This window comes from Drosophila subobscura, chromosome A (genome assembly GCF_008121235.1).
Source record: "Drosophila subobscura isolate 14011-0131.10 chromosome A, UCBerk_Dsub_1.0, whole genome shotgun sequence".
NCBI lineage: Eukaryota > Metazoa > Arthropoda > Insecta > Diptera > Drosophilidae > Drosophila > Drosophila subobscura.
Genome location: NC_048530.1, coordinates 23,883,938 through 23,910,866, shown reverse-complemented (window position 1 = coordinate 23,910,866; position 26,929 = coordinate 23,883,938). Strand labels below are relative to the sequence as shown.

Sequence of the window (26,929 nt, the reverse complement as noted above, 5' to 3'; positions counted from 1 at the left end):
TGTATTTTCCTCCACTCCACTCCACTCCCCACGCCACGCAGTTCAGCGATAAGAGCGTTAGAGCCAGGGGACATAAATGTTTATAATTGCAATCTTAAGAGCACAATTGTACTCATGTTTGTCTGTGTACTGTGCAATAAGTTGTGCTCTTTGCTGGCTGGCTGACTGCTCGCAGTGTGCTGATTTGTATGGATAGCGGTTGGTGTGCGCTGGGTTCTGCAGCGAATGAATTTATGGAGCAGCACAGATAAGAGAGAGATCCACGTTCTGGCAACTGACTTGTTGTGCACTTTCCATGTCGTTAATGGCCCAACCAATTACCCCTTTTGTTTTGGGGTAGCCGCTGTCGGCGTCTCTGAAATTTCCTTTTCATTTCTCGCAGACTGCGTTTGTCTGGTGCGCCTCTCATTTGTATGCTCGATGTTTGCCCGGCTTCGGTCAATTGAAATTGTGGCCCCAAACAAGAACGCGGCATGCAGAGGCCCACAGGCCAGTCTGCAGTCTGCAGTCTGCAGCCCATCCCATACCGGCGATATTCATGCTCGGGGCCATCCTTGACATACTTGGAATTATTTTGAGCCTACAACCTACAGAAATATTTGCGAATTGCATTTAAGGCACACACAAGTATTCATGAGTCAGGAGAATTAATGCACCAGAAAAGGTAGTCTGTGGCTTCGTTTTTTCTTTCTTATTGCTTGCCCAAACCGAGCAGCTCCATAGAGCGGTGGATGCTACCTCAGCGGTTTGACTGGAACCAGTTGCCGAAACCGCAGCTTAATCATCATAATGATCGAAATGCTGATGATGGAGGGAAGCCACCAGCCAACTGCAGCTAGCAAATACATATTGTATTTCTTGAAGACTTTTTTGTACGCTCTTAAAACAGGTATTTCCAAACGCATGATGTCCCGTACATACATACATCAAGCCCATATGTACATCATATATAAACTTAACAGCCACAACAATTTCTAAGCAGTTCAAAGCAGAACCAGCCTGCACTAGCAAGCAGTCTTCTATAAAATGAACTGCTTCCAAGCTGCCAACATTCATGGCAAATAAATTAAGCTCGAAGCGGCATTGTTATACCCACAGGAAATTCAAAAACACATTGAAGAGGGCATTAAAGTATGATAATTGATGTGGCAAGTTTTGAATGCTGATGAAAATGCAAGGGCAAAAATGCCAAGTTGAAGTTCTTTATCAAGTAAAGATATGGTAGCGTCTGATGGCTTAGGTACATTCATTGTAGGTACATAAATTAGAATCCACAACAAAACCTCAATGCTCTTGCACCCAAAATACTCATGTGCAGAAAAGGTAACTGCACTGTCCCAGGCACCTGTAATGTATGTAAATATGTACATACATGCAAGTAGCTGTAGATGTAAAGGTTATTGGAAACTTCTGCACTGCAAATTATAATTTTTATCTAGACTTGAGTGCATAATCAACACGATGGCAGAGATTGTAATCATCACGATCATATGATCGGTGGTTTTGTGATGGAATTGCTAACCGCAAAGTGTATGTACCAATGGATGAGTGTAGAAATCTTAATGAGCTTCGACTTTGGATCCATTCTCCCTTTCCGACAACCCGCGATGACGATGCCCAAGCATGTGTGTGTGTGATGGGATGGGGGGTAGGAGCCAGTTGGCAACCACATCAGCGAAATTTCTTATCAAAGAGTGAGAGAACGAGAACGGGATCGTGAGACCAATAAAAGCGTTCCAACTACTCATAAACGTAATCACAATTTTTGACGTTTAAGCAAAAACAAATAATTGACCCCAAATACAGAAGAGGCAGGCAGGGAGGGAAACGTGATAAAGCCTCACTCAGGATGAGCCCTGGCCTATACTGGCTGCACGGTCGGGCGGGCGGCGAGGCAGCGGAAGAGGCGTGGCAGCGGACAATCAGCAAGAAAAAAGCGAGTGAGTGAGTCTCGTCTCCCGTCTGCGACAGAGGGCAAAGTACAGAAAGTGGCGTGATTCCTATGATTCTCTCTTTCTTGCTTTTTACTGTTATTATGGCTCTGCCTGCGCCAGCTCTGTATTTCTCAACTTGTCAGGTAGAGGAAGAGAATCTTCGTCAATCTCTCTCTCTCTCTCTCTCGCGGGTTGCAAAGCGCAAAGAGCAGACAAATCGTTGGATTAGTTGTGAAAATACAGTGGTATTAGAGAATCATCAAGTGTCGAAGAACTCCTAATTTGACCGGTAATTATTAATAAATCATTATTTGTATAATAGTTATATTTATATATAGCATTTAACGTATATTTTATTTGTTTGGCATTTATTTAGCTTCTTTCATATTTAATGGTGTCACAGCAATCAGCTTTCGCATCGAAAGTACAATTGAGAATCAATGCAAATTATTATATACACATGCATATACATATATGTATGTATGTATGTATGTTTGTATGCAAGTAGGCATGCATCCAGCAGTTTCGCAGCAAGGAGACCGCAACATGTTGCTCTTTTTCTTTACACTAGAGAAGAGAGCGACACACTCGTAACGGGATAATCACAGAAAGTAAAAAAGCAGCAACAAAACAATTGAGAAATGCACAATTGAAGCGCATTTAGCCCCGGATAGAGATAGAGATAGTCAATCAGATCACATCACTCACAAATCGGTTGGCGTCTTAGTCTTATTCTCTTCTGGCGAGGAGGGCTGTGTCGGGTGGGAGACAGAGGCAGAGCTTGCACGTTCGCAGTGACCCTCATTCTGCTCCAATATTTGTGGAAGCCTGATTCCAGCGTTGTCATCGTTATCACTGGAATGTCGTGTGCGTGGCGGCGGCAGCGGAACTACTGAGCTGCAGTGCATCATCAGCAGGCCGAGATCAAAGTGCGGCTGCTCGCATAACGTCAGCGACCGGCTGAGGCGGCGTCCGATCATTCGGACGACTTGCCTGGCCAGTGGCGGCGCGAGTCGGGCGACGGCGTTGAGCAGGGCGGAGGGCAGGCAGAACAGCTGAATGCCCGACTGGGGGTCCAGGAGCCACTGGCCGAGTTCCTTGTTGGCCTGCTCCATGTAGACGTCAATGGTGTGGCGCACCGCCAGCGGCAGATGGTGCTCCTGGCACTGGTCCCACTCCTGCAGGCGTCCAATGAGGTTGTTGCGGTTGAGGAAGTACAGGGCGTCGTCGTAGCCCTGCTGGCAGAAGGCGGAGAGAAATTCGGCTCGGCCGGGCAGTACGATGCGCACCATGCGGCGCAGATTGGGCCGCGAGATGCGGATGCAGGTGTTGGCCCAGTTGAGGTTCAGGTGGAACAGGTGCGAGCTGCGGTCCCGCGGGCAGATGTCGCTCTCCCCGCAAAAGGGACTCACCGTGACCGTGTGCTCGTCCAGCAGCGGCAGGTTGTTCGAGAAGGCGCCGTCCATGTAGCGGACACCTCGCACCTGTGGCGGCATCAGCCCGGAGAGGCCCGGAATGAAGCACGAGCAGAGCAGAGCCTGGAGCAGCTCCTGGCGCGACCCAAACTCTGACATCAGCACATTGCACCGGTCCCGCACACGCGTCAGTGAGATGTGCAGCCGCCCGCTGACCCTCTCGTGTGCGTCTTCGGGTAATTCGCGCTGCATCCCCTCCAGCAGGCATCTCTGCAGGTTGAACGAGGGACTGAAGGGACCCAGCGGGTGTCGTCGCACCTCGCCCACCACCCGCAGGAAGTCCGCGGCCATTGTCTCAATCGGCAGGTCGCAGAGCAGGCAGCAGGCGGCCAGTGCACCGGCCGAGGCGCCAGCAATCCGCTCCAGTAGCAGCTGCGGCGCGTGCTTCTTGAGGCACACGGCCACTCCCACGTGGTAGATGCCCAAGAAGCCACAGCCGGCGAAAGACAAATTCATCCTTTGCTCCATACGTGTCAACAAATCACGTGGTCTTGCCTCTGTTCGTTTGGGATTTTATACTCTTTTTTTTTCCTCTTTTCTGTTGATTTTGCACTTTTTCTGTCTCTTTTGTTGTTATTAATCCGTTCGTTTTTTTTGTCTTTTGATTCTTCCGATCTTGGCCTGTGTCTGATGTGACCGTTCGCCGGACACTTGACTGCATTAAATACCAATTAAAATATTTGCAGCGGGTGCATAATTGGCAGTTGGGAATGTGCAGTGCGGGGGGAGGAGATGATCGCTCGTATCAGGCAGCTTTGCTGTCATAGAAAAATAACAAAAAGTTAAAGCATACGCTGCCATGAAAACCCTTTGGAGACCCGATCGTTACTGATCCTGATCGAACATGGGAATCAAAAGATTAGCTTAGGGTAATAACCTACCCCCTTCCAGCTTTAGCCGCGCGCACAACGTTCCCCTTCACGTTATTTCTTTTCAATATTGTAAACACTTTGTTTAGCCTTTGGGATGCTTTGGATTATCTTATCAAACGTAGATGATCAGCGATCTTCACTGTTCTGACACATGCTGGAGTTTAAGTACGGGCTTGCAGTTGGGAACAAATTTAAAAGAGTGAAAGACAAGATATTGGGAGCAGTGTTGCCAGATCAGCGTTCTCTTTCCCGTTAGCTCTAGCTTCTTTCAAAGTCAAATGGCGGGGAAAAATTAGATTATTTGATTTATTTTTTTGTAGTTAAACAATTATATTTATAATATTTAATATGCAACTGTGTGCGATCTTGCCATATTTCCAAATTGACACATTTTGACACTGGATGCCATAAGCGTTTCCCACATGATGCGAAGGGCATTCCCGGAATTAACATTCTCCGACGGTGGAGGTGGATAAGGATGAAGCATAAACAATAAACAGTCTTCCAATGACAGCCCCAATGGCTACGGTGTTGGTTAACGTAATGTTAATTCTTAGCCTCTTCTTTTGAAGACATTCAATAACTTTTATTCAATCATTGTGGGTCAATGTTTTAGTACAGCTAAACTACAAATATCTGGGTAGGTATATGCAGGTATATATAATGCATTTCATGTATAATAAATATGTAAGTTAGTTCCCATTTCTACTTCCCCTCCCTCCTTCTTGCCAGCGAACACGCCCAGCGAGCACCCAAGCAGATCCACAGAACCTTCAACTAAATTCGATTAACAATCAGTGGGATTTACAGTTTGAATGGGTAGGTAGGGGGTTTAATGCTAGATCTATTACTGTATAAGTAGTGTTCTTAGGTATTATTATAAAATATATATGTTCAATTAATTATAAACCATTTCTGCAGCCGCCAGTGTTCGTTTTAGCCCCATTATATTCATATTTTATATATTCATATTCCATCTTCTATCACAGAGGCTCCCTCCAGCACAGTTCGCTCTTGTCCGGTGTTGAATTTGATTTAGGGGTTACATTTTATAGCTAAATTAGAATCCGAAATCAAGAATATTTATCTGTATTTGAAGAGCCACAACAAATGGATAGAGAAAGTTCAGTTCAATGGGCGTGTTCCTTCTGCCTTTCCTTGTTCTTCCCACCATTTTGCTGCTCCTTGTTCTGGTTTCGCCTGCAAAGCGTTTGCCAGAACATCTTTTATGCTGTCATAGTTTTGGGTGTTCCTCCCTCGCTCCGCTTAAGGATTGGCCACCTGGGCACGGCCACCCATGGGTGCAGCTGCTGCAGGCTCCGACGGCGACTCTGCAGCGCTGGCACCAGCCTTTTCCAGTATCTTGAAGAACTGCTCCCCGAAGACCGCATGGTTGTAGGTTATCAAGCGGAGCAGCGAGGATATGAGTGCGGTCAGCTCATCCTCGAACTCCTTGAAGCCCGCGGGCGGTGGCGGAATGTGATTGTCGGCGCGCAGCGACACGCGCACGAACAGATCAAAGCGCTTGGCTGGGGCGGGAATGGGGAAAAGTGTGAGGAAACGTCTCTAGCGCCAAGCGAGCGGCATAGACTCACCCATGAGACTGCGCACTGGTGAGGTTTTGTTGCTCAGCTGCAGCAGTTGGCTCTTCAGGCTCGCCAGATTGGCCTCGTCCATGTCCGGCTGCTGCTCCTGCGACAGGGCGCTGTTCACCAGGCAGCGGATCTGCTCGTAGCAGCTCTCCAGCGCCGCGGGCACTTGGCTGTAAGAGTTGAGCGTCAATTTGGGTGTAAAGTGTTTGCGGCGAGCGACTCACGTTTCGTCCTTGACGTCCTGCATTATGATTTCCAGCTGCTTGGCCAGTTTCACGCGATTGTTGGGACGCTGTGAAATAATCGGTGGGCTCTGGGCAATCGAGATAAGCGAGGCGCAGAGTATGAGCCGCTGGGCACGCCAGCTGATGCCCGCAAAGCGCTCCTTGTCGATGCGCAGCAGCTCGGGGAAATCCTTGTCGGCCGGGTAGTCGATCAGCTCCATGTAACCATTGTAGATGGTCTGATGGTTGCTCACATCCGAGCGATTGCGCTGCAGCCAGTCCTCAGTGGCAGGGAAACCAGCTGTGGGGAAGGCAATCGATCAATTACGAGTGGGAGTGTGACGGGTGTCTACGCACCTTTGCCATGAAATTCGTGCAGGTACTTGCTGAGCTTCTCCTTCTCGTACTGCACCGAATTGGCGGAGATTTCCTTGCGAGCCAGCTCCAGCATGAAGTTGGCCATGTCCAGCTTCATCAGCGCCATCAGCTCCAGGATGCTGCGGAAGGTGTCCACCACATCGTCCATCTTGCGCAGCTCGGCCACAGCCTCGTCCCTGGCCGCACTGCACGACTGCGACAGAATGAGTATGACAAAGTCGGCATAGGCCTTGAAGTCGAGCACGCCCTGCTCCGCCTGCTGCCTGATGACGTCCGTGTCCAGCACCTCGTTGATGCGGGCGATCGTGCGCTCGTTGGGCGTTACCAGCTGGGGTATGCACTCCTTGATCTCCGCCAGCAGGCGTATTGCCTGGTCGTACTGCGGCGGCTGGCGCTCCAGCTGGGTGCGCAACACATCCCAGTAGGCCTTGTGCACCATGGCCTTGACGCGTCCCTCAAAGCTGCAACGAAATTTGGAGCGGGTATTACCACTGGGTAATGGGTACGCAATGCGTTGCCTTACCTGTGCGTTGGCGGCTCATACTGCTTCAGCTTGAAGTCCGGATTCAAGGCAATCTCGTGGGCCAGCTCCATATTTCGGAGGTCCTTGAATATTCCGGACACCTCCTCGATGGTGACAATCTTCGGTGGGCTGCCATCCAGGCTGGGCACCACAAAGCGCGTCATGCTGTCCACGGAGCTCTCGCTTTCGGTGCGCTCCCCCAGTCGGGTCTGGCTCGGGCTCGGGCTCTGGTCTGGCTCCTGCTCCTGCTGTTGCTTCTTCTCCATGTCTGCGCGAGCTTTCTGTTTGCTTTCTTTGTTCGGGAAACTGCGACGCAAATCAATTGCCTGTGTCTGTGGCTGTAACTGTAACTGGTTTTAACCAAATTCGGCTCTGGCCTGCACTTTTCGCCTGCGATTTCTTTGTTAGATGTCTGACAAGGGGGTTGGGGGGTCGGTCGGTTGCCTGTGTAAAATACGGAAGCAGAGTTATAACGGTTAAAACATGTGCCTTTGCGTGTGTGTCAGCTGTGTGTGTGTTGTGTGCTGTTGGGGAACAAAGAAAACGGAACAAAGAGAACGACTGGCGGATACCCCTCCGCAGTTACCGTGTTTGTTGCCGTAGTTGCAAATCTAATTCGAATGGCCAAGGTAATAACTTGTTTTCCCAATCAGTGAAAGAGCTAAGTTACCATTGCTGGATTATTATTATTACAATTATTCATTACAAAAGAGTACTTGTTGCTTGATTGAACTGCGGTGGGTTGAATATTTTCTATGTGCACTGCATATACTAGATGTACATTTGCATGTATTTGTCGTTACGAGCTCTGGCTATAAACTGAGGAAAATTGAAAAATTAACGTGAAAAGTGTGTGTGATGCTGCTGCAGCATCTGCCTATTGCAGCATCTCGTGACACAGATTCCAAAAGTAAAATACGGAAAATTGGAGCAAATTGCACAACGAACGGGCAGTGCGCGTTCCTCTGCTTTTGAATTTTGAGGCCCAGCCAGCGAATGGGCGACATAAACAAAGAGCGCAATAAAGCAGAAAGTGAAAACAGAAGCGAACAAAATTGTTTCTCTATTGCGCAGAAAATCTCAGCTGAGCTACGGGCAGTGGCAGCTGGAAGGGAAAGGAGGGAGGGCGCTGGGTGGGTAGGGGTAGGTAGGGAACGTTGTGAAATGGACACAAGGACAGCGAACGGTGGGTTGTGGTTGGTGGTTGGGGATTTGGGTGCGCACTAAACTATTACTCGTATTTCCTTCTGGAACTTACCAGAATTTTCGGTTTAAAGAATGTTCCAGAAAAGAGTTCCAAAGAAAAACCGTCACTTATTAATTTTTGTTTAAATTTAACTTTTGAATTTGTATGCTGTGTAGACGAGCACCCACTGCACTGACAAGTCTCCAATGAGTTATAAATGGTGCTTCACAATTCAATTTCGAAACTGGCTTCCATTACGCAGCGCCAGCTTTGTTTGTTTTCTTCTCATGCCCTGCTCCCCACCCCTACCCATTCATTCAAAAACTATTCCAAACACAGCTGTAACAAATATCGATAGCTCACCATCGATACTTTAGTGTAATGCAATGTTTCAGAAAATCCGCTGGTAAACTGCTACTAAAACCCTAAAAAAAGATGCGCTTGCAGCTCACAAAAACTGTTGGTTCGAGACGAAATAAATGGCAATTAAAACACTGAACAAAAAAAGGGCTTACCGTGTATTGTGCATCGATAGTATAGAGACTCAACTGGCCTTGCCAGATCGGGAGAAAATAGCGTTAGGCCAACAAATGGGCATCCTCGAGCGACCATCAGGAGCGCAGACAAATTTTTCTGCAGGTTCGACAGAAATTGTTGTAGATTTCTGAATTTCCTCTAAATACGGCGGACTCTGGAGGACTATCAGTGACTGCGTCACGTTTGGCAGGTGGTTTGACTTCAAGTTTAACAGTCACGACCACCGTTTTGCCACCAAAACGCCCACCAAATGGTCTAGAGGGTCCTCGCCCGTCCACCCAAAGTAACCCGACAGAGCGGAATAAATGGAGAGCGAGAAGATATTGATGGCCGCTGGTGTGACGGTAGCCGCCGTCGTTGGAGCCTTTGTACTCTGGGGACCTTCAGGTGGGTGGAATTAAGTTTCTTTTAGCATTTTGCTAATGTTCCCGGACCGCCGCTTAGGTTCCCGGTTGCGTCAGCGTCGTGGCCAGATCGCAGGACTTCATAATTTCGGACGGACCTGCTTCCTGAATACGCTGCTGCAGGCGCTGGCCGCGTGTCCGCAATTCATAGCCTGGCTCCAGCTGTACAATGGAGCATCGCCGGATCGCAAGAGCCTGATCAGCTCCATGCTGAACACCCTGGAGGTAATCAATGGCACCCACGCCACCCTGCGCGGCGATCCACATTCCCCAGGCGCGGTACTGCGCGCGCTGAACACCCTGGGCTGGGTCATACCACAGGAGGAGCACGATGCCCACGAGTTGTTCCATGTGCTGCTGTCCTCGCTGGAGGAGGAGGCCATACGGCCGCATCCACTGGGTTGTCTGTCCGACGCACTGCCCGGACCATCGGGCGGCCATGACGACGACACCAGCAGCAGCATTGGCCTCGAAACCCCATCTGGCGGTGGCTTCAGGCCACTCAACACGATGGCCGTGGGCGTCGGTGCCAGCCAGCGGATTGGGGAACAGCCGAATCGACCATCCAGCGCCATGCTGACGGATTTCCTCAACCTCGACTACGACGAGTCGACCAATCTGACGCGCATGGTGCGCTCCGAGGCGCACACACCCGACTCGCCGGCGTCGGTCTGCGAGCGTGAGGGAAACGATCGAATTGGCTCCCTGCTGGATGCCATCTCGCCCGGCACCTCCTTGATGGGGCAGCAGCCGTTCGGCTTTCCCCTCTGCAGCCAACCGCTGGCCATTGACTCGCTGACCACGCCCACCACTGTGGGTGGAGGGGAGCGCTTGTCGCGCCCCCGCCAGCCACAGTCGCAGGAGGTGAACGAGGGCCTCAATCGGCGCGTCTCGGCCTCGTGCCGCTCCCTCGAGCGCCTCCACCGCGGCCCCGGACGCGTGTCGATCTGGTCGAACATGATGCCCAGCCAGGTGGCCCATCCCTTCCAGGGTGCCATGGGCGCCCAGCTGGTGTGCAACGGCTGCGGCTCCAAGTCCTCGGTGCGCTACGATAAATTCGATAGCGTAATCCTCAACCTGCCGGCGCAACGTCGCACCGGCCTCAGCCTGGGCCACCTGCTCAGCGAGTACATCACGTCGGAGGACCTGAGCGACGTCAAGTGTGACTCCTGCAACGAGACCACGACGCACACGAAGTCAGTGACGTTTGCCAAGCTCCCCGGCTGCCTGTGCATTCACATTGCCCGCACCGTCTGGCTGCCCACGGGGCAGGTGTGCAAGCGGCGGGACTATGTGCACTTTCCCGAGAGCCTGTCCATGGCGCCCTACAGCTTTGTGCAGCCACATCTGAACAGTCAGGTGAGTGAGGCTGGGCACATGCCACTCCCAAATTGGAGTCTCATTTTCTGTGTTGCCTTTGCAGGCCACCACACCCTGGGGCTCGACAATGTCCTTGTTTTCCTCGAGCCTGCCCATGAACAATGTGGTGGGCGTTGGTGTCGGCGAAGGCTTCGGCACAATGTTCCCCAAGAATTTGTATCGGCTGCTGGCCGTGGTGGTGCACACGGGCGAGGCCAACAGCGGACACTTTGTCACCTATCGCCGTGGCTCGCTGAGGAATGCCCATCGGTGAGTGATTCTCTCTCTGTCTCTCCCTGTCTCGCTCTTTCTGATGATTTCTGATGATCCCTTTGCCTTGCAGTTGGTTCTACACATCGGATACGATTGTGCGGGAGGTGACCATCGATGAGGTGCTCAGTGTTCCCGCTTACCTTTTGTTCTACGACCGAGGACAGCAGCGGCCAATGCGCTAGCCATCTATATGGGAATATATATTACCTACATATATACAGTATGTACACTTGGCCTAGTCAATCACTCAGCCAAACACACAAAAAAACTTCTTGATGTGATGGAACAACCAAAACCAAACCCAAAACCCCAGCAACAAAAATAATACCATTATAGCCTGCATGCATATTCGCGTATACATCCATATATAGAGTGTGTATGTATGTATCCCCCGATTGTATTCTCATTAAGGATTATTATGATATCATTATGGTCTCTGTAGTCGTCGCATCCTGGAACTACTCTTCACACTTCGATTCGATATCGATGCATTTAACAAATTCGTAATGTGCGCTTTTAGCTCTGTCTATGTTTAGCAATAGATCACACACATACACACTATGTAGAGATATAAGTCCAACTAATAATTGTTTGTGCGTTATTTCCATAGGATAAAAGTTCAATAAAAAACAATTCGTAATAATAAATATAAGCAATGGCCACAGCTGTCTGTCAATGATCGTGCCCGATTAATTGCTTTTGGCTCATATCGATAACTAGATATATCGACAAGAGCACACAGAGGAAGAAGGAAGAAGAATGTAAACAAAGACAACAATTTTTAAAATATGATGAATTGCGCGCAATGCCTCGTTTTGAGTGGAAGAAATGTTAAAATTTGAAATGATACAAAAGCTGTTTGCAAATTCTATACTGGAAGATAAATGCGAACATGTTTCGATCCGCATACACGATAAAAAGAGAGTCAGTGAAAAAACCTTCGTGTCTGTCTACAAGGTATTTTCTACCTTCTGCTGTATTTATTATTAAATAACAAACAAATTGAATTAATTTTGATGGACTTTGGCAAGAACGCCGCGATCTGTGGATCGTGAATAAATGTCTTCTCTGCTGATCTGTAGGTTTTGTAAGGTCTCGAGAGAACGATCCTTGAGCCTAGGGTCATTCGCGGCAAAGCGAAGGGTGCAGGAGCCAGTGCAAATTTTCGTCCGATGCTCATCAAACGTGAGGACAACCACATAGAAGAATGGCTCGCCGGGGCAGGTAAAGGTCTGTGCTACGACTAAACCTGGTGAAGATTCCTCCTGAACAGGCTGAACGTCGGGGATCTTTTTTGGCAATTTTGAGCTTTTTGAGCATTTCTTTTTCTTAGTGGCACCATTTGATGTCTGCTGGGATGCCATCATTGTCGTCATGTTGCCAGCAACATTTTGAACTAAGCCAGGAACTGGTGCTGGTAAAGACTCCTGATCCAGCGGCGATGCCAATGGAGAATCAGGAATCCCGTTAATCTCTTCTTCCACGTTATTTACGGCCAATTTGCTCGTTTCTTCCACTAAATCGTGTATATTTGTATCTTCGTGAGTGGCTCCGGCGGATGTCTGCTGGGTTGCAATCACCGTTATGAAGCGGCCATTTGAAACTCCAGAGTTCTCCTCTTCGGAGAAAGTCGGCAACTCGTTGGTGTTTGACTGCATGGACGGATCGTGTGGGGCATTGGGCACATAAAGGGATATATCGGTTTGTCCCTTCTGCGCTGAACGATTATTCAGCTGAATCTTTTTCTCCACATCCTGGCAGATCTCGCAAGTGTAAACTTCCAGCTCGGAGCCACGCGAATTCTTTGCTATGCCCGCCACACACTTGAGGTGTGCGCCCGTAGAGCCACACAGCATGCAGGGCCGTATGATCCAGCTGTGCTTGTTGTAGTCCCGTCCGTGGGGGCAGAGACATGTTTCCTGGCCGCAGCGCGTGTACTTGCGGTGCAGCTCCTCGTAGGCGTTGCGCTGCCGCTCCCAGGTGGCGTCGCAGTCCGGCACGAAGATCGATTGCTTGCGGATGAGGTCGCGGAACTTTTCGTTGCGGCACCAGATGCAGCGCAGATAGTAGCCAGCGGCAAGGGCATACCCACGCATGCACTTACGATGGGCGAAGCCCATGCGGCAGCAGTCTCCATAGGCGACTCTGTACAGATTGAACGGCTTAATGGCCTCGAGGCATATGTCGCAGATTCGATTCTTGGGTGGATTGGCCAACAGCTGGCGCTGGTAGTCGTCCAGCGGTGTGCAATCCTCGCAAAAGCTGGGAAACTCGCCAGAGAACTCGGAGCTGCCGCGATTGTTTAGGGAGCAGTTCAAGTGGAAGCGTCTGCAGCATTTGTGGCACGATATTGAGGCGCCCGTCTCATTGCAGTACCAACAAATTTGTTTTTTGGCGGCGGCGGCTGCCTGGCGTATGTCGCGCAGCAGGAAGCCCAGAATGCCGCTCGAGTCGACACCGCGTTGGGGCAGATCTGTGGATAAAAGCTGCAGCAAAGGATGCACACGTATTAGTTCCCTTTTGGCGGCACACCACGCGCTGATTTGAACTCACCAAGCAGTAATAGTGGACGCTTAGCTCATGGCTGGTCATCCAGTCGCCATATGCCAAAGTATCATACTGATCACTGGAGCTGCTTCTCCCGCAAAGAGCACACGTTTTTCTGTCCATTTTTTGGCGCCTCAGTACGAACTTGGAGCTAGGTCAACTTTGCTACATTGCTGTAGGGTTGGGCGAAACATCGATAGTGGCCACCACCGATAGTTGACACTCAATAATCGTCATTGCAGTATCGCGAATGACAGTGCAGTCAGTTGATAGCCACCTACCGCTTGGTGGTTTTATCGGACAGTCCGAAACCAGCGAGAATAAATCTTATACAAACCGGAAGCAGCGAGAGTAAGAAGTGCGTATGCTCTGTCTTCTGTTGCTAAACGAAGGTAAGTTCACACTTTGATATTATAACTTGCGGTAAATGAATCGTCTCTGCGCCTCGTGTGCCGGTCGGTAAAGTAAATAAACAAAACCATTAAAATAACAAACTTATCGTTGTATCGCCAATCGGCGTTATCGATACACAATGCACATCTCCATAAAGTGGTATGGTGTATGACGTAGAGAGGGGCGTGAAAAAAACGAAACAACGAGAAAAACAAGAACAATGCTAGACATAATGATACGGTACTCGAAACGAAATATTTTCTGTTATTGAAAAATATAAAATTGACATTTGGAAAAAAGAAAACGGACTGCCGTTAGCGAGTGAGCGAAAGTGAATTTCGCAAGATGTCCGAAGGGGACATGGAAAAAACGCGCGTGGAAGATTACGCGCGCAACGAGGAACGTCACTCACGCGAGAAGGAGGAGGGGGAAGAATTGCGCGTAAAAAAATGCTCCAGCGAAGGAGAAGAAGAAGGAGAAGGCGAGCAACACTCTCCATCTCCCTCTCGCAACGAGAAGGAACAGTCGCGAGAAGAGGAGCAGGAACAGTCGCGAGAAGAGGAGCAGGAGCAGTCGCGAGAAGAGGAGCAGTCCTGCGAGGAGGAAAGGTCCTTCGATGTGGAGCAGGAGCACCAGCAGGAGCATTCGCAGGAAGAGGAGCAGCACTCGCAGGAGCTCTCGCCAGGTGAAGATTACTCGCTCCAGAAGGAGAACTTGCCCCTAGAGGAGCCCCCAGAGAGCCAGGAGGAACATTCGCACAACGAGGAGAACTTCGCTGACGAAGGACTCTTGGCCGACGAGGAGCTGCCCGTTGAGGTGGACGAGGAGCAGGCACAGCCGATGGAGGAGGAGCAGACGCCCTACGAGGAGCAGCCGCGTGACGGCTGGGCATCCGGATTCGAGGAGCCGGAAGCCTACGATGTGCAGCCTGCGTCCTACGATGTGCAGCTGTACGGGGAGGATCCCTCGCAGCAGCCGCTGTACGACGAGCAATCCCGCTACTTGGATGTCACCACGGACTGCTACATGGTTGAGGTGGATGCGGAGGAGAAAGGTGCCGAGGCGGTGGGGGTGGCCGAGGAGGAGCTGAACCCCATCGATGTGGTCGATCCCACAGGCTTGGCTCAGTCCCCGGGCCAGCCCGAAGCGGATGAGGATGGTGCGCCGCCGGCCAAGCGGGATAAGCCGCAGCCGCAGCCTCTGCCTCTGCCTCCGCCTGCGCCTGCGCCGCTCTACGTGAACAGCCCCGTGACGGAGGACAGCAGCAGCAGCAACAGCAGCACGACGACCTCCGGCAGCAGCGGCAGCGGCAGCAGCTCGCGCCACTCCGAGGACTTCGATGATTCCACCAAGGATGAGGCGTCCGTGGACACGGTCATCTACGTGGAGGAGCCGCAGCCGCAGCCGCAGCCCATGAAGTATCCCATGATGGATCCGGATGCACCGACCAAGCCCATCATCACCGAGGTGGTGACCATACCCGCACCGCGGGTGAATCTCTTGCGCTATCCCATGCCGAGCATGCCGAACATGCCGAACATTCAGCATCACATGCCGCCGCCACCGCCGCGGCGGCCGCTCGACTGCGATCTCGATGCCGATGAGGTGGCCATGCCCGGTCTGCCGGCCAAGGATTGTGGCGATAACATCAATCTGCCGCCGTACATACCAGAGCCGGAGCCGGAACAGGAGCCAGAGGCAGAGGCAGAGGCAGAGGCAGATCCCGAGCCAGAGCCGGAGCCAGAGCCCGAGCCGAAGCGGGAGACTCCCCGCCAGCAGTTTATTTATCCGCGCCAGCCGCTCGACTACCAGCCACAGCCGCGCGCGCTGGTGCAGCAGGTGCCGGACAACCAGCAGTTTGTCTATCCGCGCAAGCCGCTCGATCTGCCGCCGGACAACCAGCAGTTTGTGTACCCCCGGCAGCCGCTGCCGCCGGTGCAGACGGAGCAGATCGTACAGGACAAGTACCTGCCGCCGCGGCTGCCCGCGCGCCAGCTCATCGACTCGTACAAAATCAAGCATCGTCCGCCGTCGGGCGATCGTCGGCGCATGCCGCCGCCCGGGCCCATGCGCACGGTGCTCGGTGCGGAGATGGTGAACATATCGGACGACGAGGATGATCTGAGCGACGTGGAGCAGACCCGAAGCAGGAGCAGGAGCAGCAGCAGCAGCGGCAACGGCAGCGGCAGCGGCGGACACAGCACCAGCGGCAGCGAGAACGAGTCCGAGGACGACGACTACATCCTCATCGAGCACGACAGCAACTCGGCGGAAGCGGGAGCGGGAGCGGAGGCGGGGCCAGAAACGGAAACGGAAACGGAGACAGAGGCAACGGCGGGCTCGGGGGATCTGGGCGATGGGATTGTGGTGAACGAGGATTCGGAGAAGGTCTACTACATACGGCGGGAGGACGGCACCGTGCATGCCGGCCGCGTGCTGCAGTCGCGCATCACGGAGAACATTCTGATGCCCAACGAGTACTACGTGCACTATGTGGGCCTCAACCGCCGGCTGGACGAGTGGGTGGGTCGCCACCGCATCTCGGACAACGCCGACGACCTGGGCGGCATCACGGAGACCACGGAGGCCAGCAGCCTGCTGCAGCTGGACTGCGACCAGCCGGGCACCAGCCGCGAGATGCTGCAGCAGCAGGCGCTGCTCGCGCAACAGCAGCAGCTGCTGCTGCAGCAACAGCAGCAGCAGCGGGAGCTGGAGAAGGAGCGCGCGCTGCGGGAGGGCAACAAGGACTACTATCTGTCGGCGTGCGAGAACAACCGCTACGACTACAGCGACCGCAAGATGACGCGCTACCAGAAGCGGCGCTACGACGAGATCAACCACGTGCAGAAGAGCCACGCGGAGCTGACCGCCTCCCAGGCGGCGCTCGAGAAGGAGCACGAGTCCATCACGAAGATCAAGTACATCGACAAGCTGCAGTTCGGCAACTACGAGATCGACACCTGGTACTTCAGCCCCTTCCCCGGGGAGTACGGCAAGGCGCGCACCCTCTACGTCTGCGAGTACTGCCTGAAGTACATGCGCCTGCGGCGCACCTACAGCCACCACACGTACAAGTGCCGCAAGCGGCATCCCCCGGGGCGCGAGATCTACCGCAAGGGCAACATATCCATATTCGAGGTGAACGGCAAGAACGAGCCGCTCTACTGCCAGCTGCTCTGCCTGATGGCCAAGCTCTTCCTCGACCACAAAGTGCTCTACTTCGACATGGACCCGTTCTTCTTCTACATTCTGTGCGAGGTGGACCGCGAGGGCAGCCACATTGTGGGCTACTTCTCGAAGGAGAAGAAGTCGCCGGACAACAACAATGTGGCCTGCATCTTGGTGCTGCCGCCGCATCAGCGCAAGGGCTTCGGCAAGCTGCTGATCGCCTTCAGCTACGAGCTGTCGCGGCGCGAGGGCGTCATCGGCAGTCCCGAGAAGCCGCTGTCGGATCTCGGGCGACTCAGCTACCGCAGCTACTGGGCCTTCACGCTGCTGGAGCTGATGCGCAACCGCGTCTCGCTGGAGCAGACCACCATCAAGGAGCTGAGCGAGGTGAGCGGCATCACCCACGACGACATCATCTACACGCTGCAGTCGATGAAAATGATCAAGTACTGGAAGGGGCAGAACGTCATCTGCGTCACCACCAAGACCATCTTCGACCACCTGCTGCTGCCGCAGTTCAAGAAGCCCAAGCTGACCATCGACCGCAACTACTTGTTCTGGAATCCCAGCAACATGCGGGCCCCAGCCCGCCCGCCACTGCCCATCAACGCGACGGCCCTGGGCCAGATACCAACACAATAATTAACTTACTCCCATTAACTTACAACAGCAACACCATTCTGAACGTTTACAGTTTACACACTTATTTAGGTGACTTTTTCCACATATTTAAACTCTTTTTGTGTCTAGTCTCGTAGGTTTTAGGCTTAAATCATCATTACTCGTGTCTGTCTCCAAATATTGTTTTACCTTTATTGGGCAACAAATTGTAAATCGCAAATTCTATTTAACATTTTTAGTTTCAATTTATACACAACACCTTTACATGTTATCCTTTCACATGTTATCACTTACATGTTTTTAATTAACTTATTTGTTATAAGCAAACAAAACAAAAACAAAAACACAAGAAACCTAACCTCAAACCGAATGATGCAAATAAATTGGAAACAAAGAAGGAGCGCTGTGTACAGCAGCGTACACAAATATAGCACTTCTTCACTTCGCCTAAAAAAAATGTTGTTTGAGATTTAATTTTGAGTGGACTTTGGCTTTGTTTGGGATTTGGTGCCAGCCATTGCTAGTTTGTGTTTTGTGAGCATCGATTTGGGCAGTTGCATTAAATGTGTAAGCCGTAAAACGCATTTAAGGCAGCGCAGAGCTCTGACTTAAAGGAGAGTGAAAACTGCAGCCCCAACTCGCATTTCTTACAGGAATCAGCCTCTCTGACTTAAAGCTGGCTGCTGTAAAACAATTATCGCTGCGTCCATTGCACTATGGGCAAAAAGCCCGTTTTTTGGCATTAATGTAATTCTTTTTGGGTTAAATATTTGAATACGACTTAAATTTTCTTAAACAACTTGCTGCTTTAATTGTAGCTCGATTTGAAAGTTAAAATAAATGCGAAAAAATTGAAATAATACGTCGAGATATTTCAATTCAATGCTAATACCTGTTTTGTGATAGTTGTGTGTAGTTATTTAATTTAATTGCCCAATGTTTTGTTCGTGTGTATTTTCGGCTTGGTACTAACAATTGCAAGTGTGTTCTGTGGAATATTACTTTGGCCCAGCCCACCACTGCACAGAGGTTCAAGTTACATGGTATTAACCAATTGATACAGAATCATGTTTCCATTTCAATCAATTTGGCAGAAGCTTATAAGTTCACTCATTCAGCGCTGCTGGAGGTCTGGACCAACAACAATCGCGAAGCAGGCGCAATAAAATGTTTTAATTAAAAAAGTATTGACAAGAACTGACCAAACTAAAGATGAAACTTTTACAATTCAAACGAAAAGTCTCCAATTTGTTGCTTAGTTCAACAAGTACTAAGCGAAATGCAATCTCACGAACTCTCTTTCAATTATTAGATTTCCTTTAATATTAATAAACAAAAAAAGTCGAGAAAGTGTTCCCAAAAGCCATGCAGCGGTATAAAGGTACCACAGCAATGTAGGTGAATCTGAAAAAGAATTGCTTTAAACAGGAGTATTTAGAATAAGCCAAATTGATTCTTCAATCGGATTAAATTATTGCTTCAGTGTTAAAAGTCTTTGCGCGCTAGCAATATCAAATAGAACATCAAAATCGAGGAATATGATTTAAGACTGCGGTATATTTACGGTATTTTTTTAAAAAGAGAAGGTATATCTGACGGTATATTTTATCGATAACTCCCCGGTCAATTTTCAGATTTTGTTGTCATGATTGTTTTTGTTTCTTTCGTTTTAAGGAATTTGTGAATTAAGTTTGTGAGCTGCTGTGAAAAATGGGCCTGCTTTCGGATCCGTCGATCTCGACGCAGAACAAGCTGGTGGATAATTTGGCGAAGCATGTGCGCAAGGTGTGCTGCGGCTTGTACATCATCGGTGTGGTGTGGCTCGGCTGCCTGGCCCTGCCCGAGTTCAACCACGGCACATATCTATCGGAGAACGCCCTGTCGCCAGGTGAGTGTGTCTTCCCTCTGCAGCCACTCTGAGATCAGGTTTAACTTTTGCTGGCTTAGGTCTGGTCTACCCGGAGATCCGCCTCGATGCGAATCGTCTGGCCATCCAGCTGCTGGAGGAGCTGCAGCGCGAACGCAAGGAGCACAAATCGACCACGCCGCACGCCTGGATTGCGGCCAAATTGAACGAGTTTGGCCTGGAAACGCACACGCACAACTACACGCTGCGCTATCCCTTTGGCGGTGGCAAGGAGTATCACGGCAAGAACATTTACGGCATTCTCCGCGCACCCCGCATCGCCAGCACCGAGGGCATTGTCTTCACCGCACCCTACCGTGCGCCTAGCTCCGTGCACCCGGATATCTCGCCCAGTGTGCCGCTGCTGCTGGCATTTGCAGACTTTGCCAGACGTAAGTGACGAAAAGTCGCTGGAGCCAAAGAAATTAATCAGAATTGTACGCAGGCAAAAACTATTGGGCCAAGGATCTGATATTTCTGATCACCGAACAGGAGCAGCTGGGCATGCAGGCCTGGCTGGAGGCCTACCACGATGGCGACCGTGTGCTGAACGTGAGCAAGGCCTACCTGCTGCCAGGCAATCTGCCAGCGCGTGCAGGCTCGCTGCAGGCGGCGCTCAACATCGAAGTGCAAGATCTGGAGATTGGTAAGTCAACGCCAAAAGGAGCTAAGACAATCAATCCTCTGCAATGCCCTTCCAGACTATGTGGACGTTAAGATCGAGGGCCTCAATGGCAAGCTGCCCAATCTGGATATGTTCAACTTGGTGCAGCGCATTATGGCGCGGGAGGGCATCACTTCCGGCTACAAGCAGACGGCACGCAAGAAGCGCCGCTCCAACCCGTCGCTCTTCGAGAAGAATCTGCGCCAAATGCTGGCCATGCTGGCGACACAGTCCTCGGGCGTGCCCAATGGCAATCATGGGCTGTTCCACCGCTATCGCATCGATGCCCTGACCATTGCCGCTGCCAAGCGACAAACGCATGCCACACTGAAGGGTAACGCTGGCTCGGCGGCCGTGCCGCTTCTCAAAGCCATCGAGGGCATTGCGCGCAGCCTCAACAATCTGCTGGAACGCTTCCATCAGAGTTTCTTCTTCTATGTGATCGTGAACAATGATCGGTACATCTCCATTGGAGACTACATGCCCGCCCTGGTGGCGCTCGTCGCTTGCGCGTTCTTCAAGGCATATTTGACATGGTCAACGCTGGACTCGGAGGTGCAACAGGCAGCTGCAGCGGCAGTCAAACCAGCTGAGACGCAGACTGGCAGTGGCAGTGGCAGTGGCAGTGGCGTTGAGACTGAAACAGACAGCGATGCAGAGCTGGAGGAGGGACTGCCGTATGGCTCTGTGCTGGTCTATCTGACGGCTGTGCTGCTCATTGGGTATCTGGGGAATGTGTTGCCCCTGCAGCAGTACTTCCTGGAGATACCGATGGGCGCTGCGCCACTGACCACCTCCGTGCTGAGCTTCCTCACTCTGATCGGTTTCATTCTGCCCTTTGTCGTTGTCCTGCCAGCGGGCGGCCTGGAACTGCTCCACGTGGGCTTCCTGCTCATCTTTGGCTGCTCGCTGATCATCATTGGACTGCTCAACTTTGCTCTCGGCTTCTTTGTGGCCGTCATCACGGTGCCGGTGGTGATTGCCCTGGACACCAGCGAGCAGAACTGCAGCGGATCCATGCGCAATCTGACGCGTTTCATCACTCTGCTCCTCAATCCCATGGTGGTTGTCTATGCCATTGTTCTGGCCATGAGCTTCTATCAGTATCCCGAGCTGAAGCTCGATAAGCTGCTCTTGCGCGCAGCCACCGCCGCCATGGATGCCTCCGCTTATGGACTCATTGACAATGTGGCAAGTTCTGCAGTTGGATGGAACCATAGCATCAGAATAATTCCTGTCATTACCTCTCCTTTACCTTTTAGATATATGGCAACTGGTTGTACTTTGTTGTTAGCACGGTTTTCCTGCCCCTGTGGATACTCTGCTGGACCCTGTCCCTCTCCAAGCGCCGTGACATTGCCGACTACTCGGACTATGAGGAGCCGCAGCCTCGCAAGCCTCAGCCTGAGCCACAGGCAAAGTTTAAGACCAATTAAACTATACAACATTTTATTCCATTATTTTGGCAACTGAGATTCCATTTAATTAATTTTGATGAATGTCCAAAGAAAATTACATATAAATATATTTAAGCTGGTAATTGTTCAGCGAAAACCAATCAACCCCGTCATTGGTTGCCATTGAGAGCTTTCATTTGTAGCTGTAGATCGGCTTCGGAGCAAAAGCACAAGCACACCCTAAAAGCTTTGCAAAAGCACAAATCTCTGCTTTATGTTGCTCGGCCGCTGCAGCGTCAGAGATGCATGCTCTGCCTGCGCCCACTCGCTCTCAATGTTACAAAAACTTCTGGCTTCCTGCCTTTGCAGAGTATATTACGCTGTTGGATCAGATCTCTGCCTAATAAATACAGAAACTTGTCCTTCTCCATCATAAAGTTAAAACAATCAATGTTTCAAATTCAAATTGGTATGAAAGAAACTTCAAAATTGAAGCAACTTTTCAATGTAAATATATGCATGTGCATACATGTGAATGTATGTACATATGTATGTTTGTGTGCATGTACACATGGATCTATGCATGTGTCTGGCTGCATGAGCTGCATCAAAGGCTTCTGGCACGGCAGTTACTTGGACTTTTTTTGTGTTTTTCTTGTTGCTTGTGTTTTTTACATGCATGTGGCTTAATACTGATGGTGGTGCGGCTGCTACGGCTCCGTTTCCTGGCTACCAGAGGATAGAAGGAGCACGTTCTTCTTTTTGAATAAGTGGAAAACTTTACGACTATGACACGCAACTTAATTTAAACTTTGCACTGCTGCCAAAGGCGACTAAAGACGGCAAAGGGGATGGCGACAGCGAAGGCGACGGCGACGGCGACTTCGTCGGCTTTGGCAATTAGTTATGAGCATGGATTTGGCTCAATAACGGGAAGAGGGTTGCCCCAGAGGGAACCGGGCTTCTCCTCCACCGTTAACTCTCCGCCTCTCAATTTGTGTTTACCGGCGCCTGCATTCAATCTGCAGCTTAACAAGAAAACTTTTGCTCTCTCACATGCATACACCCACACACACACACACACATCTCTCGTTCTCTCTCTTGCATACTTACACATGTCATGTATGTAAGACTGCGTGCATGCACCCAGTCAGTGTTGGTAAGCTGTGCACAGTGTGTCGAACTTCAACGAAAAACTAAATTTAATATTTATTCATATGTTTTTATAGATTAATTTTTAGGGGTCTTGCCAGCCTCTGGGTTGGCTTCCTCTTTGACTGACAATTGTCGCATTAGTTCGGCCTCTGCTACGATCATCATTTGGTAAAATTTAATATTGCGCTGGCAGCGGCTCAACTGAGTCTCTGGGTGTGGTGGTCCCTGCTGTTCCTTCAGACGGGCATTGTAGTCGATCATGATCTGGCGGAATCTGGGAATGGCCTTCAGGCTCTGGACCAGCTCCTCCCAACAGTTGGTGGCGTTCTGGCTGGAGGAAACAGTGCCAATGGCTGCCACAATGAGAGCGTCACTCAGTGAGGCTGTTTTGGCTGCAGTCGGCTTGGGGATCGAAGGCAAGTCAGAGCGCAGCACATTCTCGCATTTGTACTTCAGCTCCAAGCCATGGAGCATCTGGTCCAGAAAGCGGTCATTTGTCTCTATTTCCAGCTGCTGAAGCAGCAGCAAGTTGCGATTCTTATGCGAATCTGTGATCTGGTCATCGTATAGCGACAAGGAGTCCTCAATCAATTGGTTCACGAGCATCTCCGATGCTTTTTGGCTCTCGACCATATTGCTGGTCACTGTCAGGGCATTCTGCAACATTTGTGGTATGGTTGATGCTGCTGCACCAGCAGCTGCGGCAGCACTGGCCACTGGCGTATCTGGTGCAGAATCGGCATCAGTGTTCGAGGCGCGAAACTTTCGCAACATTTTGGCTTGATATTTCTTATTGCGCTTCCATTCCTTAGACGAGAAAATATTGAGGCATTCGCTAGAATCAGTGTCGGACGTTTCCGACCCAGTTTCCTTCACGGTCAATATATTCAGCCGCTTGGCCTGCTCCACCAGAGCGGAAATGGCCTGATGCATATCCGTCTTTTGGCCAACAGCCTTACGGCCCTTTGCTTCATCACGATTCATTTTGATTTTTTCTGAGTGCATGAAATGTGAGTTAATAAAATTTCTATTTTTTTTGTTTGCTATTTTTTTGTATATTTCGAATTACTTACGCTCTTTACGATTATTTTGTTCTGGTGTATTCAAAGTCTAGTTTTCAACTGAAAAAATGTGTCACTGCAGTTGACAGGCAACTCGAATGTGTCAACCACTGTGCCTTGCCCGCCTGCTGCTCCTCATGCTCCCTCTCTCTCTGTTCCTTTGCTCCCCAAGCTCCCCCCCACTGGCAGACTGCAGCCAGACATGGCATAAAAATTGGCGAGTCGATGTCACATAATTGCCCCGCGAGCGCTCATCTTAATTATGGTGCTTGGCCGACTTTCTGTTTCCAGACTTAATTCCCCGTTAAACCCTAACGAACAGTCCACCACACCACTCCACCCCCGCTAAGTGCGTGCGGCTGGGAAATAATTAATTAATATTGTCTACGCTGCCGCGTGCAGTTTGAGGTGGAAGCTTTATGGCAGATTCGAAATCCAATCGGGAATGAAGCCTACGGCTATGGGGCCAATGACCGGTGGAGAAACATTACCCACACAGTCACTGGCCTGTCACTTATCATCAGAGGCTGTCGCCGTCATGTCTTCAGTCTCTCATTTGCGCGGAGTAGGAAAATCCTTTGGCAGATCAGCAGCTGGGTGTCAACACATTTTATAAGCAGCTTTCCCAGAGTGCAGTTACAAGTTGAAACTGTCAACTGTTCAACTTTTTGCACATTTTTGGAATGTTTTAAATAAAAAAGTCATCCGCTTAATTTGTGTCAGTAGTTTCCGACTTGTTTTTGTCATTTTAAAATTAAACTTCTGCCCGTTCGCTGTGCTTCAACGAACAAGACTTAAATTAGCAGCAGGTAATGAATGGTAGATGTATGGCAGCAAGTTATTCCTCTCTTCTAAAGCACCCGCCGTGTAAGTTCCTTTTCTTTGTTTTCTCTTTGCTTTAATCACAAGGAAGCGCGGAGGGAGCGGGTGCGGGAGCCCAGTCCAACTACCAATCGAGCTTTCAATTTGTTCGCTTTACCGATATTCTTCGCCATTGTTTTGCTGTGTTTACTTTTGAAGAGAAATGCAGCTTTGACAGTTATTTGTGTGCTTTTTGTCCGCGCTGTCGAAACACGTTTGCAGGAGCGACTGGCAGCAGCGACAAAAAAAAGATAAGAGAGAAAGGCTAGTGTTGCTGTAACTGGTCAAGCCGAAACGTTTGATGCCCTTGCGTGATAATGACATATGAGCATTCATACCTATGTATAAATATGTATATGTCCTTCTATATATACAATAATCAATAATTAATGTGCATTCATTAATATGTACATACATATGCACGTACATTGTGGGTTCGAAAATGTTCTTTCGTCTGTGTGTGTTGCAAGCATTTGGTCGAAGTCATGGTACCCTTTTCAGGGCTTGTGTAAGTGCAGGTATATGCACAGATGAAATGGAAAACAAACGCATAGAAAGGCGGGAACAAAGCAAACAGAGCAGAGCCCAAACAGTGGCGAAATAAGGCACAGAACGGATGTATGGCAGCTGCGGATGTGGAAGTGGATAGCGGGTGGTGGATGGCGGTATAGTAGTAGGTAGTTTGGTGTGAGGTATACATATAAGTAAACAAATAACGAGATAATATTGCATTCGAATAAAAATAACGTAAAAGCTGCCAATATCTCTCAATTTGTAAAGTTTGTTGCTGAATTGTATTTGTATGTAAATATATACACCAGGTACACCGCTGGATGCTTTTGTTGTGTGCCACTGTACCTGTATTGGCACTCGCATTTGTATATATTCCCGTTAACTTGTACCTGCCAGCAGTGAACTCAACGACTTGTGCCCATTCTCTGACTTTGCTCTTAATCAAAGTTTGCAGAGTGAATATAAAAGTCACGATTTTATTTACAGACAATCAGAGCCTGCTTCCGACAGTCTTCCATCTAATTCTTCCTCCCCCTGCTGACATTCACCATTCCCACGGCTCCCAAAGCAAGGGCAATGCAATGCAAACGCAGAATACGGAGGGAGGGATGAAGTATAATGGAGAAAGATAAGCTTTGCTTAGATGGATGACGATGGCGATGGCAAATAAGAGCAAGAGCACGAGTGAGTGCAGGGCAGGAGAGTGTACGAGAGAGAGAGAGAGGCTGAGTCAAGTGATGGGAAGCGTTTGCGTGTGAGTGTGTGTGTGCTACTGAGTAGGCTCATTATTGAGTACCAAGAGTGTCGGAAGAGAACCACCAGCACAACCAGAAGAGAGCAAGCAGCAAGTGATCGGACTGGGGACTGTTATGTTTATACAGTTAAACAAACACTGGCAACTGCATGCTGTAACTGTAACTGTAATCCAGCTTACGCAATTTTTTCTTTGAGTTTGCTTTGCGGGTATTTGTGCTGTGTATGCTGCAATTGTAGACCATAAAGTCGTAGAGACGTTCAACTCGAATATTGTAACGGTGAAATTATCTTCCACGTCTGGCGGAGTGATGTCTGACGAGGCACATGACTGACACACGTGTGTGTGTGTGTGTGTGTCTGCTTATCCCTAACTTTGTCACAGTTAAATGACAATAAATGTCACACAAAACGCCATAAGGACAGACACACACACGAACACACACACACACAGCACACGATGCTCTCGTAGAGATGAGAGGCATGCCGTTACTGATAGGGAGTCGACGAGCAGGGAGACGGGCAGAAGGCAAAAGGACAAGCTCGTAAAAGGCAAAAGTTGTGTGTACGCCAGCTACATCAGCATCGTATAAAAGTTTGCCTTTTGCAGCGCCCCTCCACCTTTTTGGCCAACATGGTCGTATCTTTTTGTGATACCCTTGCCAGAGGGTACATGCCACGCCATCACATTCCAGCTCAAAGTTTTGTCGGAGTAAAGCCTTCAATGGCGAACTCAAAAAGTTACCAAAAAGTCACCAAACGTTGAAGTGTATTTGATGCTTCGTCTTGTCTCTGCTTGTTTCCTTTTGTGTGTTTTTTTTCTGTACATACTTAAGCCCCTGAATGAGGCACGTCATAACTTCGCCGTAAAACAGCTGACAAACAGAGAGGAAGAGCTGCGAATTGCTCGCCATCCGCCTAGTTGCTTCAGCGGCTTAATGTGCTAAACAACTGCCCCAGCAAAGGGCAGAGCACAGGCCACGGCACAAAAGAGGGCGAATGGAATTCAATGGCGAAGACGAATTAAAGCACAAAGACAACGCACCCCTTGGATGGGATATATGTATTCCTGCTCCATTAAACAGAATCTACAAGTGGCATAGAGTTCGGGTCACTTTTATTTATGGATATGA

General features: G+C 49.9%; 6 protein-coding genes across 7 annotated transcripts; 3 read left to right on the top strand and 3 right to left on the bottom strand.

The window, feature by feature from the left end:
- Nucleotides 1–2,285: 2,285 nt before the first annotated feature.
- Nucleotides 2,286–4,116, bottom strand: LOC117903683 (1-acylglycerol-3-phosphate O-acyltransferase Pnpla3). Its single transcript, XM_034816022.1, has one exon. The coding sequence runs from the start codon at nucleotides 3,875–3,877 to the stop codon at nucleotides 2,639–2,641; it is 1,239 nt and encodes a 412-aa protein (XP_034671913.1). The 5' UTR covers nucleotides 3,878–4,116; the 3' UTR covers nucleotides 2,286–2,638.
- Nucleotides 4,117–5,341: 1,225 nt separating this feature from the next.
- On the bottom strand, nucleotides 5,342–8,466 carry LOC117903682 (T-complex protein 11-like protein 2). The gene is made up of 6 exons (XM_034816020.1): nucleotides 8,257–8,466; nucleotides 6,999–7,442; nucleotides 6,455–6,936; nucleotides 6,098–6,398; nucleotides 5,877–6,043; nucleotides 5,342–5,810 (listed from the first exon to the last, which is right to left on the bottom strand). The coding sequence occupies exons 2-6, from the start codon at nucleotides 7,262–7,264 to the stop codon at nucleotides 5,548–5,550; spliced, it is 1,479 nt and encodes a 492-aa protein (XP_034671911.1). The 5' UTR covers nucleotides 7,265–7,442; nucleotides 8,257–8,466; the 3' UTR covers nucleotides 5,342–5,547.
- A 302-nt stretch (nucleotides 8,467–8,768) lies between these two features.
- Nucleotides 8,769–11,067, top strand: LOC117903680 (ubiquitin carboxyl-terminal hydrolase 30 homolog). The gene is made up of 4 exons (XM_034816018.1): nucleotides 8,769–9,108; nucleotides 9,166–10,484; nucleotides 10,549–10,754; nucleotides 10,828–11,067. Exons 1-4 carry the CDS (start codon nucleotides 9,027–9,029, stop codon nucleotides 10,937–10,939), a joined length of 1,719 nt encoding a protein of 572 aa, XP_034671909.1. The 5' UTR covers nucleotides 8,769–9,026; the 3' UTR covers nucleotides 10,940–11,067.
- A 635-nt stretch (nucleotides 11,068–11,702) lies between these two features.
- LOC117903681 (PHD finger protein 7-like) lies at nucleotides 11,703–13,643 on the bottom strand. The gene is made up of 2 exons (XM_034816019.1): nucleotides 13,311–13,643; nucleotides 11,703–13,243 (listed from the first exon to the last, which is right to left on the bottom strand). The coding sequence occupies exons 1-2, from the start codon at nucleotides 13,425–13,427 to the stop codon at nucleotides 11,765–11,767; spliced, it is 1,596 nt and encodes a 531-aa protein (XP_034671910.1). The 5' UTR covers nucleotides 13,428–13,643; the 3' UTR covers nucleotides 11,703–11,764.
- Nucleotides 13,592–21,618, top strand: LOC117903678 (glycosylphosphatidylinositol anchor attachment 1 protein). 2 transcript variants are annotated; one of them, XM_034816017.1, is made up of 6 exons: nucleotides 13,592–13,696; nucleotides 19,161–19,374; nucleotides 19,434–19,784; nucleotides 19,838–20,038; nucleotides 20,094–21,247; nucleotides 21,319–21,618. In XM_034816017.1, the coding sequence occupies exons 2-6, from the start codon at nucleotides 19,197–19,199 to the stop codon at nucleotides 21,490–21,492; spliced, it is 2,058 nt and encodes a 685-aa protein (XP_034671908.1). In that variant the 5' UTR covers nucleotides 13,592–13,696; nucleotides 19,161–19,196; the 3' UTR covers nucleotides 21,493–21,618. The 2 variants fall into 2 exon arrangements, with proteins under 2 accessions (XP_034671908.1, XP_034671907.1); XM_034816016.1 differs by lacking the exon at nucleotides 13,592–13,696 and having other exon boundaries at nucleotides 19,112–19,374.
- Nucleotides 13,836–17,943, top strand: LOC117903677 (males-absent on the first protein). Its single transcript, XM_034816015.1, has one exon. It carries the CDS (start codon nucleotides 14,043–14,045, stop codon nucleotides 17,505–17,507), a length of 3,465 nt encoding a protein of 1,154 aa, XP_034671906.1. The 5' UTR covers nucleotides 13,836–14,042; the 3' UTR covers nucleotides 17,508–17,943.
- Nucleotides 21,619–26,929: the final 5,311 nt, after the last annotated feature.